Source organism: Ursus arctos, unplaced genomic scaffold (assembly GCF_023065955.2).
Source record: "Ursus arctos isolate Adak ecotype North America unplaced genomic scaffold, UrsArc2.0 scaffold_21, whole genome shotgun sequence".
NCBI classification, from domain to species: Eukaryota; Metazoa; Chordata; class Mammalia; order Carnivora; family Ursidae; genus Ursus; species Ursus arctos.
In genome coordinates this window covers 14,488,838-14,504,117 of record NW_026622886.1, presented here as the reverse complement: position 1 = coordinate 14,504,117, position 15,280 = coordinate 14,488,838, and the positions used below count along the sequence as shown (strand labels likewise).

Sequence of the window (15,280 nt, the reverse complement as noted above, 5' to 3'; positions counted from 1 at the left end):
TGAGTACATGAGAGCCCATTTTTCTTCCTGAGGGGGTTCATTTAGCCAATAAGTATTTATTCAAATAGTTAATATTTAATCCAGATTGACCTGTGCAGCTTTGCTGAATTTTATAAACCAACATTTCTTGTATCATTCAATATAAGTCTTTAGTCACCAGTCCAATTAATTAGTATCAGCATCGCTTGGTAGAGTCCAATAAAGTTAAAAGACTGTCTAAGCTTTGGGAGAGTACTAGAGCAAGAGCAAGAAGCAAAAATCTTTTCAAGTGTCATGCAAGTAGAAGGCTGGAAAGTAACTTCTGAAATTCATTTTTGGAGTGATATTTTTAAAGTGAAGTTTGATTAAAAATATTTAAGAGTCTAAAGAGTTTAGAAAAATACCTGGAAAAGTAGAAGATGGTTTACAAAAGTTAGGATGCTTAGAGGAATGAATAGAAATATGTATGTGAACCAATTTAAAAAATTTTTATCTTTAAAATTAAACATAGAGGCTATGTTTATTCTCCCCTCTCCATCACCAGTTACTTGTATAAACTAAGAGGCAGAAGTTCCTGAGAATGAGCTAATGACTTCCTTGAGTTTTGGTTTGTTTCAGTCTCCTGTTTTTAAGTTCTTCATCATATTTCCTCTTCAGGAAAAAGCTCTTCCTCCCTACCTTTAGCTGTATGATTTAGACATAATTTAAGATTTGCGTCTTTAGGGGCGCCTGGGTGGTTCAGTCGTTAAGCGTCTGCCTTCGGCTCAGGGTGTGATCCCAGTGTTCTGGGATCGAGCCCCGCATCAGGCTCCTCTGCTGGGAGCCTGCTTCTTCCTCTCCCACTCCCCCTGCTTGTGTTCCCTCTCTCGCTGGCTGTCTCTATCTCTGTCAAATAAATAAATAAAATCTTAAAAAAAAAATAAGGTTTGCGTCTTTAACCTGCTGCTAGGTTATACAGTACAATGCATGTGCATGCTCACTCTCTTGAATTAAAGGTTGACCTTCCCTAGGGAGGCGCCCTCTGGTAACAGGAGCGTAGTGTCTCATGAACTGCTCACCCTTGTCTATTCTCTTCCATCTGTGGAAAATGGCCCCTTGAATGTAGCTTGTACTTCTTATCCTCGATTTATGTCACCCACTTATTTATTATAGTTCTGAGTGGATATAAACATATAACTCATATCTGCCTTTTGGAAATCTGGGAATAAAGCAAATAAAATATGTGACCATTGTTTTAATAACAAATTCTTAGTGGTTAATTCATTTCTATCTGCTAATTACAGATGAATATCTTTAAGTATACCAAATATTAACTCCTTCCCTGATACACATTTATGCCTCCATTTTCTTCAGTAATCCCTTCTATGCTTTGCTACAAGGATCATTCTGCCCTTATAAGGTATCTGAGATGTATATTCTTCAGTCAGTCAGTTCTCAAGCCATTTTTTGTTCTTTTCCTTAACTCATTTAGTTCTCTTTTCCCTAGTCATCCCCCTTTTCCTCTGTTAGCCTCATTTAGAGTTCCCAGTTACAATCATTTACATTATGGCCAGCATTAGTTAACAGTGTTTTAAAAATTTTTTTCCTGTTTCTATGGGTTATACTTGCTTAAGTTTCAGAATTTGAAAGTTCTTAAAAATATAAAGAAAATTAAAATCCTCTCTCAGAGATGCCCAGAGTTAACATTTCCGTATCTATCCTAATGTCTTTTTCCATAAGTCTTTAGACAAACACATGTATCTACACAGTTTAAAAATTGGGATTGTATAATAGTGTCTTACTGCATTTTCTCCCTGGTATTATTAATCTTTTAAAATATATTAAAGAAAATGTTTGTGTTATAGTCTGTCATAAGGATATATGTAACAGCTCAGAAATCCCTTATTTAAGATGAATAGTTTTATGTCACTTCGTACTTGATTTTCACTCATTGTGAAGGATAGCACATCTTAGATGTTCCCATTCTTAAATAATAAATGATGAATTGTGTTGTCAGGGAAAGAAATTGGTTATGAGACCAAGGAATGTTGTTACCATATGTTAGGTTACATGACCTTGCATAATTTTGAGGAAGGTCTTTTGAGTCTGTTTCCTCATCTGTAAAATTGAAAACTAGTGATAACTGTTCTTCTTTCAAATAGTTGTTGAAAGGCTCAAATGATATAACATACATGAAAGTTTATTTGAAACAGTGTGACAAATTAGCCATGCAAATGCAAAATGTTTTTTAATATGTGAGAGAAAAGGTGAAGAGAATCTTTCCCTAGGATTGAATCAGTGTATTTTCTTAATAGGAACTCTGTTTAAACATCATTCCAACCTTTGCAAATCTTATAGACTACCCATCTATGAAAAATGCTTTGATACCAAGAATTAAAAATGCATGTCTGCAAACATCTTCCCTTGCCGTAAGTAACTGCATATTAATTTTTGCTTTTCTTTAACTTCTCATTGTTTTAAATTATTTTCTTATTGTTAAGTTACCTTTTTATAGTTTGTTCATATATTTCATGTTGGCTATAGGTAACCTGTATATAGTGCTATAAAAGTGATCGATAGCTGTAGTTTTCCCAGATACATAATTTTGCAGTATTACATCCCTGACCTTACTCCCATCCCCTAACTTTGAGCGCTTCAATAGAAAATTTGAGTAATTTTTCTTTCTTAATACTTTTCTGCTTTAATTCACAATTTATTTTGTTGGTAGTTTTAAAATAAACATGAAAGTTTAACTTGGTGTTTAAACCTAAAAACTTTTTGAACAGCTTCCTCTTATAAACTGCCTTTACTTTTAGTCATCTGTCTATATTTTTGTATCTACAACTTGCTTACTTTAAAAAAAAATTAAGGGTACAGTAAAATAATACATTAATAAGAACACAAGTGGGGGAAATAGTTGTACTCAAAAGTCTAGGTCAAAGGCAGCTGATTCCTTTGAATACAGAATCTTAACACAGTTGATAGTCAAGGAAGTAGTAAATAGCAGTAAATAACAGTTCTTATTTTTTCATATTGGGAGAAATATATATTCCCAACTCCTTTTCTCAGTAGATCATAAGAATTTATCCCACAGATAATTCTTTATAGAAGTAACATTGAATAATCTCTTCAAACAGCAGCTTTAGAAAAGAGGGAGAAATGTCCTTCGTTCAGCTGATCAGTTCTTTATATTGATGTTTGATAATGGTCATGTTATTAAATTTGCATTTTGTAAATATAGTTCTTTGGAGAACTTTTCCATCTTTATTAGGTGAAATGTAAATTTAAATAAATATAAGCATTTGTAGCTTAAGCTTTTGCTTAAGGCAAAAATAATTTAAATGATATGATTTTACCTTACAGTGATCCAATCCATTTTAGTTCATGGGTGGGTTTTTTTGTTTTTTTGTTTTTTTGTTTTTGTTTTTTTTTTTTGGTATAAAGGCCCTGAGATGGAAAACAGCACCAAAATAGGAAAAAATGTCATTGTTTACCAAAATTAACAAGGATGAAATGCAGTCAGAAACCCGAGTTCTTATTCTGACACTACTACTAACCGTCCTGTGCCATCGGGCAAGTTAATGTACCCCTCTGAGTCTTTTTTTTCATAAATATTAAAAAGATTTGAAATCCAGTTCTTTTCTCTGAAATTTTCTAAATTTTATGAGTGAATTTTCAAAACAGATGGTAGTAATATGCAGCTAAAAATTTTATTTTCAAAATGCCCTTTAAAAATCTGCAGGCTCCTGGCTGGCTTAGTCATAGAGCATGTGACTCTTGATCTTGGAGTTGTAAGTTCAAGCCCCACGTTGGGTGTAGAGATTACTGAAAGTAAAATAAATGAAATCTTTAGAAAAAAAGAAAATAAAAATCATGTAAGTCACACTGTATTTTATGGCAGCATAGACCTATTTTAGCATACATTTTGTCAAAGTACATGTTCTAGTTCAGTTCTAAGTATTTATGCAGAGTGAGGTGAGAAGCATTGATACTGAAATGATCTGTATTAATACCTGGGGATGTTTATATCTCTTTTTAAGATGCCAACTGAGCCATTAAAGACATGATTGCAAAGAGTTATAATGAATGTATTTAGAACAGTAACTCTGGAATGGATTTGCATTTTATTTTATTTTATTTTATTTATTTATTTATTTATTTATTTATTTATTTATTTTAAAGATTTTATTTATTTATTTGACAGAGAGAGAGACAGCTAGCGAGAGAGGGAACACAAGCAGGGGGAGTGGGAGAGGAAGAAGCAGGTTCCCAGCGGAGGAGCCTGATGTGGGGCTCGATCCCAGAACGCCGGGATCACACCCTGAGCCGAAGGCAGATGCTCAACCGCTGTGCCACCCAGGCGCCCCTGGATTTGCATTTTATATACCACGCACAGTGCTCCTATCTTCAGAGGGGCAAATGTGAATTCTGAATTGCATTCATAGACATAGACCTTTAGGGTTAAAAAATTCTAACTGGGAAATGAGTGAAACATAAGTTGTGAGTTAGAATTGTATTTTAATACTGTTTCCTGAAAATAAAGAAAAATAAATTCTACACAGAGGTAGGTGAAATGCTCCAAGAGTTCTATTTCTTCATGACTTACATGACTAATATTTTATATTAAAAATAAAATTAAACTAGTATTTCTAGCTTCTCTTGACACACATGCACACACATATAAAAAATATAGCAATTCCTTTTGTAACACTGATTCTAAGAGCAAATTAATTGAATTTGTAGTATCCCTTATGTTTGAATTTCAGGAAACAATTAACACCTTATTTTTCAGAAAATTTCTTCCATCTTTCTTGTAGAAATACGTGCTTTTTTTAACCAGCTAAATTATTTTCTGCTTTTCTTAGTGTTTTGTTTTGGTTTTTTTGAAACTAGAGTTCTGTTGATAGGATCCTGACTCAAAGTATTCTTTTTTAAAAAACTGAAATATAATTACCATACAGTGTTAGTTTCAGATGTGTAGTATAATAATTGAATAATTCTGTACCTTCTTCAGTGCTCATCATGATAAGTATACTCTTAATCCCCTTTATTTCACCCAGCCCCCTACCCACGTCCCCTTTGGCAACCACCAATTTTTTGTACTTAACAGTCTGCTGTATATTTTTTTTTGCTTTGCCTTTTTTCTGAAAATATTCTATCTTAACATATTTAAGCTAAAAAAATAGGGTGTGAAATATTTATCAAAATTGTCAAGCGAATATAGATAAAATTTTGATAAAAGCGCTCCTAAGTATCAGGTTTTAGTATATGTGTTAAAGATATATTTAGAAATAGGAAACTTTGGGGCGCCTGGGTGGCACAGCGGTTAAAGCGTCTGCCTTCGGCTCAGGGCGTGATCCCGGCGTTACGGGATCGAGCCCCACGTCAGGCTCCTCCACTATGAGCCTGCTTCTTCCTCTCCCACTCCCCCTGCTTGTGTTCCCTCTCTCGCTGGCTGTCTCTATCTCTGTCAAATAAATAAATAAAATCTTTAAAAAAAAAAAAAAAAAAAAAAAAAAAAAAAAGAAATAGGAAACTTTATGTAGGATAAAATATAGTTTTTACATGTTGTTGAAATATTTAATTTAAGAATGAATTAAGCCTGAGTTAGAGAAAAGTACTGGAAGCCTAGTAAAATTGATCACTTGGTAGGAGAATGTAGTCCTTTTTATAATTCCGATGTCCCCGAAGAAATATTGTTAGTAAACACACGTATAATAAAGCTGCTCAAATCCTAATCACTTCATTTAGAAGGATACAAAATTGAAGTCATTCCTTACCTTTAGCTAACTAGTGTCCTGGTAAAGCAATCATGAAGTCTTTCTGAAACAAGTCCAGGGGAGTTAGTAAATACACGGATTTCCTATATTATTAAAGGATGAAAGCTTTTAAACCTACTTTTATTCTTGAGATTTTAACATATCTATATGAAGATTAAATTTATAGTTAATATTTTGTTCTAGATTGCAAAGACTTTAAATGACTAATGCAATTTACCTCTTTTAATAGGTTCGTGTAAATTCATTAGTGTGCTTAGGAAAGATTTTGGAATACTTGGATAAGTGGTTTGTACTTGATGATATCCTGCCCTTCTTACAACAAATTCCATCCAAGGAACCCGCAGTCCTCATGGGAATTTTAGGTAGCTGAAAATTTAATGTCATTTGATGCTACTTTATTGTATTATAGTCATGCAAATGAATCTTCCAAATTACAAAACCTTTGTATCCTTTTTTCAAGTATATAGCATTCAGTAATTGAGGAATGGTGGGATAAATACCATGATATAACTTTTTTGTGTGTTAATTTTAACAAAACTGTAGAGCCTTCCTTGACGTTTACAAAAGCATTAGACATTTGGGAATCCTAGCTTCACAAATATCATGATCACGTGTAGTTTTCTCTGTAAAATGATACCAAATAAGAGAGGAAAACAAAGCTGCTTGGAAGGCTGATATGATACCAGTCTTAATAGTAATACTTGATGGTTATTTGGTACCCAGTTTGTAAAAGGTGCTATGCTGAGTATTTTCTCTGCATTATCTCATTTTGTCCTCTCCAAATTCCAATGAGATGGGTACTGTTATTTCTGTTTTACAGTAAGGAAATTGAGGCCCAAAGTTTAAGTAAGTTATCCAGGATAACACAACTGATAAATGGTAGAGCTGGTTTTTAATTTATATATGTTCAAATCTTAACCAGTGTGTTTCACTGTTAAGTGATGTGCTTATGAAGCATATTAGCCTTACAGCACATTCTATTCTATCAGCGTAATTACAAATTACTCTGTCAAGAAACTCTGAAATTGTTTGTTATTAGTTAAAGCTTTGACGGTCCAGTCTGGAAATGCTGATGTTCTGTTATACTCATGGAAACAGAGATAATTGTAGAATCACAAAATCATTAACAAGTTTACTTTTTACTAATTTTAAAGTTTATTTTGAAGAAAAACCAAATTACTCAGCTATGTATTTTTAACACCTACTATAGTGCCTGGTCTATAGAAAGCCCTCAGTAAATATTTGTAGGAATGGTCAGCAAATAATTTATTGTGGACCTCTGTAGGCATGGGATATGGTATGAAACTTTTGGCCTCAAAGAAATTAGTCTTCTTAAGAGAAAGAGTTTGGCATAGTGGAAAGAGCCCTAGCTCCAGTCTTGGCTGTGTCAGTTCTGGAATGACTTTGAAAAGTTGCTTCATCTATCAGATGAGGATGAAATGCATCATTATGGGAGTCTCATGAGAATTCAGTGAGAAAATGGAAAGGGAAAAGTAACGGGCTTAGCAATTAAGTGCCTAGCGAATAAGCATTTAGTAGGTGTTCCATAAAGTTACTCTTTGAGTGTATAAGTGAAGTGTACCTTAACAGCAAAATGATAAGATATGATGTGTTCTAAGGCTATGGATTATATACAAAACACAACAAAAGCATTCAGAGAATGGGAAACAAATGTGCTCAGTTTACCAAATGAAGGCTTTGTGGAATAGGTGTAATAAGCAGGGTGTTAAAGTTCCAGTAAATAGGTGAGACTATGGGGAAGGATTGTGTGGAGTTGAGTTAAATTAGTAAAGTTTCAAACATGTTAAGTCCGATTAGTTAAAGAAGTGAATAAAGGTGTAAGACCTATACTCACACACTTGTGAAATAGGTGTCTCAAGTTTGAGTGAGAAGTCTGAACTATATATTCAGGTGTTTTCAGGATAGAGGGTCATTCTGTAACCTTGCTGCTGCAGTGTGGTAAGGCTTTTAATGTTATGCTAACATTAAGTGTGCTCTGAAGCCAAAAGAATTCAGGATAAATATGTCATGGTATTTAAATCTAAACTGGTGATAAAGCTGAAATCATTCTGATCCATATGTAAGAACATCCTCGTTCTAGGCACTGACAAGGAAAAATTTGTAATTATATTAATTATCAAGAGATTTCATGTAGATATACTATTTTCCTAATGTCTGTTAATGTGTGGTATTGAGCTATAAAATTTGTCTCATTCTTTTCTATCAGGTATTTACAAATGTACTTTTACTCATAAGAAGTTGGGAATCACCAAAGAGCAGTTGGCTGGAAAAGTATTGCCTCATCTGATTCCCCTGAGTATTGAAAATAATCTTAATCTCAATCAGGTAGGAATAGTTTTGTGCTTTATTCAGTTTATCCAGCTTACTGTTTTCTTGGTATGAATACATTACATTTAAGTGTTGCTAAAACAAGGAAAAATATGCCAAAGAGTTCAATAAAGAAAGTTTGTGGATTCAAGGTAAGGAGATGTGAGTTGGAAGGATTATTGAAGGTCTCATTGGGAGATAGTAAATGACTAGAACATTGAAAGATATGTAGGATTTTTGGCTACTTCAGATTTGGGGCTGGGAAGTTGACATGAACAAAGAAAAAAAATCAATGTAATGTGTCAGGGGTGTATATCTGTTATTTATTGCTACAGAACAAATCACCAAACACTAGATGGTTATTTCATCGTTTCTGTGGGTCAGCCAAGCCAGGGCATGGATTCTCTGTTCAGAGTTTTCACAGTGCTACCATCAAATGCTGGGGTCTCATCTGAAGGCTCAATCGGGGAAAAGAAGGATCTGCTTCTAAGCTACTTAATGGCTGTTGGCAGGATTCAGTTCCTTTTAGGTTGCTGGACTGAGGACTTCAGTTCCGAACTCTCTGTTAGCTGGATGCACTGTCAGTTCTTTTCCTCATGAGCCTTCCAACATGGCAACTTGTTTCATCAAAGTGGGAAAGAGAATCTGCTAGAAAGATGGAAGTTACAGCATCCTGTAGTGTAATTAAGGAAATGACATCCATTACCTTTGCTGAATTCTATTGGTTACCAGCAAGTCACAGCTCCTGCCCACTCTCAAAGATAGGGAGTTACACAAGGGCCTGAGCAGCAGAACGAGGAGATAATTGGCAACCAGTTTAGAGCCTATCTGCCATAGGAAATGAATAATCCAGTTTGACTGAGAGATACCTATAATACAGTAGGGGCGTAATGGGAGAGAGAGAAATTGAGACTAGTATAGGTAGACTTTAAATTGCTGTCTGATTTAGGTATTTGCTTTTTTGTTGTTGTTGTGTTATTTTTTTTAATTCCAGTATAGTTAGCATACAGTGTTATATTAGTTTCAGGTGTACTGGTTTAGGTATTTGAAATTTCAAGATGTGGTAAACATTTGATCAAAGATTATTATACAATTATCTATCTGCATAGCTCTATCAGTGTAGTTATCACAGGTATGTACTTAGGTGTCTGCCTTTCCCATCAGGCTGGTTATTATACCTTATACATTATTATATCCCCAGCACTTAGTACAGTGCTAAAACCAAAAATGTTTATTGAACTGAGAGAAAATTTGAGTTAGAGTAATGACAAGTCATTTTGTTCACTGTAGAACTGGTGTTTAATGGAGTAAAATGGAAGAAAGACTGGGATTGGTTGATTACTGTTAACCAAGGAGTGTCAGAAATGGAATGGCAGACAAGATTGGGAATTAAGTAGTGAAAGTGAATTAGAGCAATTAAGGAAGCAGAAAGCTGAGAGTTAAGGAAGCTTTTGGCCTTAAGGGAGAGAGCTGAATGAATGGAGTTTTGGAGTTAGAGAAATTTATAAAATCAGACCCCAACTTTCATTTGAAGTGGTAGGGTAAGCCTCTGAAAGTTTGTGTCCCTAAATTTCAATTTTTGGCTTGATAGTTTCTTCATATCTTGGGTGGCAGGGTTGAGGTTACAATTGGCAAAAAGGGAAACAGTGAATATTGGGGAAAAATAGGATGATGATATGCCTGAGTCCAACTTTTAGTCATTTCTGTTCTTATTTATGATTTAGGATGTTTTTAAATATTCCCAAATGTTTATTTCAGAATATATAATTTCATTTGAAATGTGGTGTTGGTTTTCTTCAGCTTTATGGTTGATTTTTTTAGGGGCCTATTTTCATCAACAGAAGTACTTTGATTCATATTTTCTAGTATTTTACAGTAGTTAACATGGGTGTGGTCTGCTTTCCTATTCACTTCATGGAGAGGGTTCCTAATTTAAGACTGCCCTCTTCTGTCAGTTCTGATTTAAAGTAATCTAAGTATATTTTGCATTATGGAAAAAGATAACTTGATTTAAGAAAGTACATTTTTTTGCATTTGATTATAAAACAGGAAATACTAAGTAGCAATCAAAACATATCACAACTTGTGTTGGGTGAGGGTTCCGAAGACCACTTCTAGATTCAGTGATTCACTCACTAGGAGTCACAGGCCTCAGCACATAGTTGTATTCATGGCTATGATTTTTTTATGGCGAAAGGACATAAAACAAAATCAGCAAAGGGAGAAGGCTTATAGGGCAAAGTCTGGAGGAAACCAGATGCAAGTTTCGAGTCATCTCCTTAGCGAACTTACTCTCCCTGGTAATGCGTTGTGACAGTAAATGTGAAGTGTTGTAGCTCCATCTGCCTGTCATGTACTCAAATTCCAGACTTCCAGAAGGAAAGCAGATGTTTAGCATTAAACAGTCTTTGTACAGGTTAGTGAGCCACTCTCATGAGCTAATGGCGGGAACTCTCCTAAAATCTGAGTTCCTGGACACCGGCCCAGGGCCAGCCTTGCAAGCAGGCCTTTTCAAGGTAGCAGTCCAGGCCCACTGTGTTAATTCTTCTGAACCAACTACATGCAACATTTGGATAAATCTCACAATGTTGAGCAAGTAAAACCAGACACAGAAGATCTACTGAATGATTCCATTTATATGAAGTACAAAAACAGTCAAAACTACACTTCCAGAAGTCAGACTAGTGTTTACTCATAGGATAAGGGGGGTGGGAAGAAGCTAGAAGGGGGCACAGGGAAGCTTGTGGGGTGCTGCCAGTATTCTTTTTCTGCATCTGACTACTGGCTAAATTCAATTTGAATTTTTTGATATGTGTGCTTATATATGTGTACTTCTCTGTTCGCATGTTATACTTCATTACAAAGTTTAAAAAAAAAAAACTGATCAGAGTGTCCTGCCAGGTAAATTGCTAAGGAAATAATGCCTTTTGTTACTCTCATGGTAAGACAAGGGACGATTGAGCATGGTGAGAAGCAGTGTCAAGTAGAAATGAGCAGGAAGCTCTGAAGACAGACTTACATGAATTCTCATGCTACCATATGTATTTAGTAGCTCTTACTAAGTTGCTTTCTCTCTCCCTGAGCCATAATTTCCTCATTTATGGTATAGAAATATTAATAAACCTACAATGAAGACTTGTATAAGCACCCAGTACAAAAAGAAGATTTGGGAGGGAAAGAAAGCAGTTTCTAGATTCTTCCTGTAATGTATGGTATTGTTAAATAAATTGTTCATGACGATCTAAGGTACCCTAAGAATCATCATTTACCCAAAGCTTAAACTACAGTATGACATAGTATTAGATATACTTTAGGAACTATAATTATTTGAAAGTTAAACTGTATACATTTAATATTTCTACTAACTTTAGAAAACAGATTTATTTTAGCCAAACATGTCATTTTTATAACAATCTGAATAAACTGATTTTGTTATGCATTATTAAATGGGTTGTTTCCAGATATGTACAAATTCAGATGGTCAATTTTGGACTATTCTAGGAATATCAATATGTAAAAACTGCTGGGGTTAAATTTATAAGACCCCTGAATAATATCTGTTAGAGAAATCAAGCTAAAAAACTAATTGAGACATATTTTCTGGAACTTAAAATCCTCATCAACTTTCTCACCAAATTCAGAAATACTGTAAAAGCTTGCTGTGATATGCTGAGTTTAAATATACTATTCTTGTGACATCACTACTATGAGTGGGTCATATTCTGGTAAAAATAGGGAATATTATGATTAACTTGTTGAATTGTTTTATTAGATTACGTTTGCTGTGAATTCGAAACATTATAACTGTCTCAATTTCTTATTGTACCAGTTCAATTCTTTCATTTCCGTCATAAAAGAGATGCTTAACAGATTGGAGTCTGAACATAAGACTAAACTGGAACAACTTCATATAATGCAGGAACAGCAGAAGTAAGTAGGTTGCATATGAATTGTACGTGGCCCCAGAGTGAGATTAGTTACCTCATGATTGATTTTCTGGAACAAGGACTAGAAAAATTGATGGATTTTTTTTTTAGATCAAGTTTACTATTTTAATTCCAGTATAGTTAATGTATAGTGTTGTATTAGTTTCTGGTGTACAGTATAATGACTCAGCAATTCTATACATCATTATTCAGTGTTCATCATTAATCCCCTTCACCTGTTTTCACCTATCCCTCCACCCACCTCCCCTCTGGTGACCATCAGTTTGTTCTGCTTAGTGAAAAATTGATAGATTTCAGTTTGATCACAAGTAAAACATTAAAAAAATTTCCAATATGTTAACTTGAACTGAATGAAAATAGAATGTTGTAGAAAATTAATGTCATTTCTGGGTACAAAAGTGTAATATGATATAATCTTAGCATTTTCTATACATAGGGAAAATTCTATTTCTGAGAAAGTCTCTTGTTAGCATTAGCTACTAGAGGTGTAAATTCAGGGTGATTGCTAAGAGCACCACTTAAATATATTTTTCAAGTCTTTGAAACCCTGATGTTTTGATTTCTCCCTTTTTCTTTTCCCTGATGCCAGAAACATTTGTAGAGCACTCATTTCATATTTAATTCCACAACATCCACTTCTTTTTTTCTGTAAGGGAGGATTTTCTACGTTATTTGCAAAATACTAGTATTCAAAGGAAGAAGGGAAAAGTGAAAATTACTGGAGTTTATTAAACTCCAGTTTACTAAAATAAAATTTCCACTATATTTGTTTCCCAGAGAAAAACACATGATTTTAGGATGCCTGTTAAATGCTGAGCCAAAAAACATCAGTAAAAAGAGGCATCAGGGGTGCCTGGGTGGCTCAGTCGATAAAGCATCTGTTGATTTCAGCTCAGTTCATGATCTCAGGGTTGTGAGATTGAGCCCTACCCACATCGAGCTCTGTGCTGAGTGTGGAGCCTGCCTAAGGTTCTCCCTCTCCCTCTGCCTTGCCTCTCTTTCTCTCTCTAACTCCCCCTCTCTCTCTCAAAAAAAAAAGTATCAGAGAATCAGTAAAATTGATACCAATTATGAGCAAGGTTCCCAGATAGAAATTTTGTAGCTTCTGTTCCAGTGTGAGATGAAGGCTAATGGAAATAAACATACCAGGTGTAGAATGACATGAAATAGCCCTTTGTATGTATTCTGTGATGTATACGTTTATGTTGTTTGATGGATTGATTATTAACATAAGAACCCTGAAAAATAATTTTTAATTATTTAATTATTTTAATTATTTAATTTATGAGAAAATTTTAATATCTAGTATTTATACTTGAGGTGTAAATGAACCTTTTTTCTCCTATCTAAATCTTACCTATTTTTCAAGGCATAGATCTGGCTCATCATAGTGATTATAGCATTTATTGTGAAAATCAGATTCTGAATTTAATCACATAAGCTCTCTGACAGTAAGAATCATGCTTGCCCAGTTTTATGACATACTGAGTAAATTTTCCAGTAAATTTCAAATATTGAGTTAAAAAAAGAAGACTTGTATATGCAATGTTACTTTTGGGGGTAAGCAGACATTAATTGTAGTAAATAATAAAAAAGATTATGATGGTCCTTAAAGAATAAAGTTGCAGTTTGTTTAAGTTCTCATAAACCCCATGGGGATGAACTATTTTTAGCATTAGTATTTCCAAAGTAAGCATTTCTTTTTATTGGCTTTGTCATAATTCAACTCTCCTGCAGATCTTTGGATATAGGAAATCAAATGAATGCTTCTGAGGAGGCAAAAGTTACAAATGTTGGATCTCAGGTAAGATATTTAGATTATTTATCTATCTATCTATCTATCTATCTATCTATCTATCTATCCATTTTCTTCCAAGATTTTATTTAATCGAGTTAGTTAACATATAGTGTAGTATTGGTTTCAGGAGTAAAATTTAGTGATTCAACAGTTGCATATTAACACCCAGTGCTTATTACATTAAGTACCTTCCTTAATGCCCATCACCCATTTAACACCCCCCCCCCCAGCAACCCTCAGTTTGTTCTCTGTAGTTAAGAGTCTCTTATGGTTTGTCTCCCTCTGTTTTTACTTATTTTTCTTTCCCTTCCCCTATATTCATCTGTTTTGTTTCTTAAATTCCACATATGAGTGAAAGCATATGGTAGTTCTTTCTCTGACTTAATTCTCTTAGCATAATATACTCTAGTTCCAGCCACGTCATCACAGGTGGCAAGATTTCTTTTTTTTTTTTTTTTTTTTTTTTTAGGGCTGAGCAATATTCCATTGTATATATATGCCACCTCTTTTTTTATCCATCAGTTGATGGATGTTTGGGCTCTTTCTATAATTTGGCTATTGTTGATAGTGCTGCTATAAACATTGGGGTGCATGTGCTCCTTCAAATCAGTATTTTTATGTTCTTTGGATAAATACCTAGTAGTGCAATTGCTGGGTCACAAGGTAGTTTATTTAGATCATTTTAATTTTTGTAAAAAGAGTTCGACAATGTGCTTCATTTGAGGGGCTTTTGCTCTTTAAGCAGTAAAATCACAATTTTTTGATGTCATTCAGGTGGTTGACATTTTTCTTTTTCGGCAGATTGACAAAGTCTTTAACAACATTGGAGCAGACTTTCTGACTGGCAGTGAATCAGAAAACAAAGAGGATGGGTTACAGAATAAGCATAAAAGAGTAAGTTTCTTTACTTGTTCTTATGCACTGATTTATTTTATAGGACTTACTGTAAACTACAGATTTTTGTTGGGAAGTACTACTGTTTAGCATCTTAACAAGAAGCATGCTTTAATAATCTTTATGAAGTTTAAAAATTACCGTGGGAGCATGACCTCACTCACATTGAGAATAAACAGGCTTGGGAATTTAACTTCCTTTACTACTCAGCCTTCCATGTGGTAACATTTCTAGATTGCCTGCCTTCTTGGTCCTTTCTGTTGCACTTTGCCAGTCACATCTCTTGATAAATTCCACTGTGTCTCTTCTCTGCTTCTGATTTTGAGTGATAAATTATAAAGTGATACTTTCCATTTGAAATATTGGCTAGTATTCAATGCAATAAATATGTCAAATTTGAATTTCTGCTGAGGGCAATTTTTCTTCTGTTCATTTGACAAATACTAGTACCTATATTTGCAAAGCCAGGAGCTACTGGGCATTGGGTTTACAAAATTGTAAGAACATACTGCGAACTTATAGTTTAGCAAGGTTGATAAAAAGATAAATGTCAAATTTGATTCAGTCATTAGCAG

General features: G+C 34.3%; 1 protein-coding gene across 3 annotated transcripts in view; it reads left to right on the top strand.

The window, feature by feature from the left end:
• The window catches only part of SCYL2 (SCY1 like pseudokinase 2), a 58,963-nt gene that overhangs the window by 40,480 nt on the left and 3,203 nt on the right, over nucleotides 1–15,280 (top strand). For all 3 annotated transcript variants that reach the window (XM_044384488.3, XM_026499825.4, XM_057316330.1), the window contains 6 exons: nucleotides 2,274–2,387; nucleotides 5,968–6,100; nucleotides 7,966–8,084; nucleotides 11,896–11,996; nucleotides 13,751–13,817; nucleotides 14,613–14,705. In XM_044384488.3, the coding sequence (XP_044240423.1) occupies nucleotides 2,274–2,387; nucleotides 5,968–6,100; nucleotides 7,966–8,084; nucleotides 11,896–11,996; nucleotides 13,751–13,817; nucleotides 14,613–14,705 (627 nt within the window). The remainder of the gene's footprint in view (nucleotides 1–2,273; nucleotides 2,388–5,967; nucleotides 6,101–7,965; nucleotides 8,085–11,895; nucleotides 11,997–13,750; nucleotides 13,818–14,612; nucleotides 14,706–15,280) is intronic.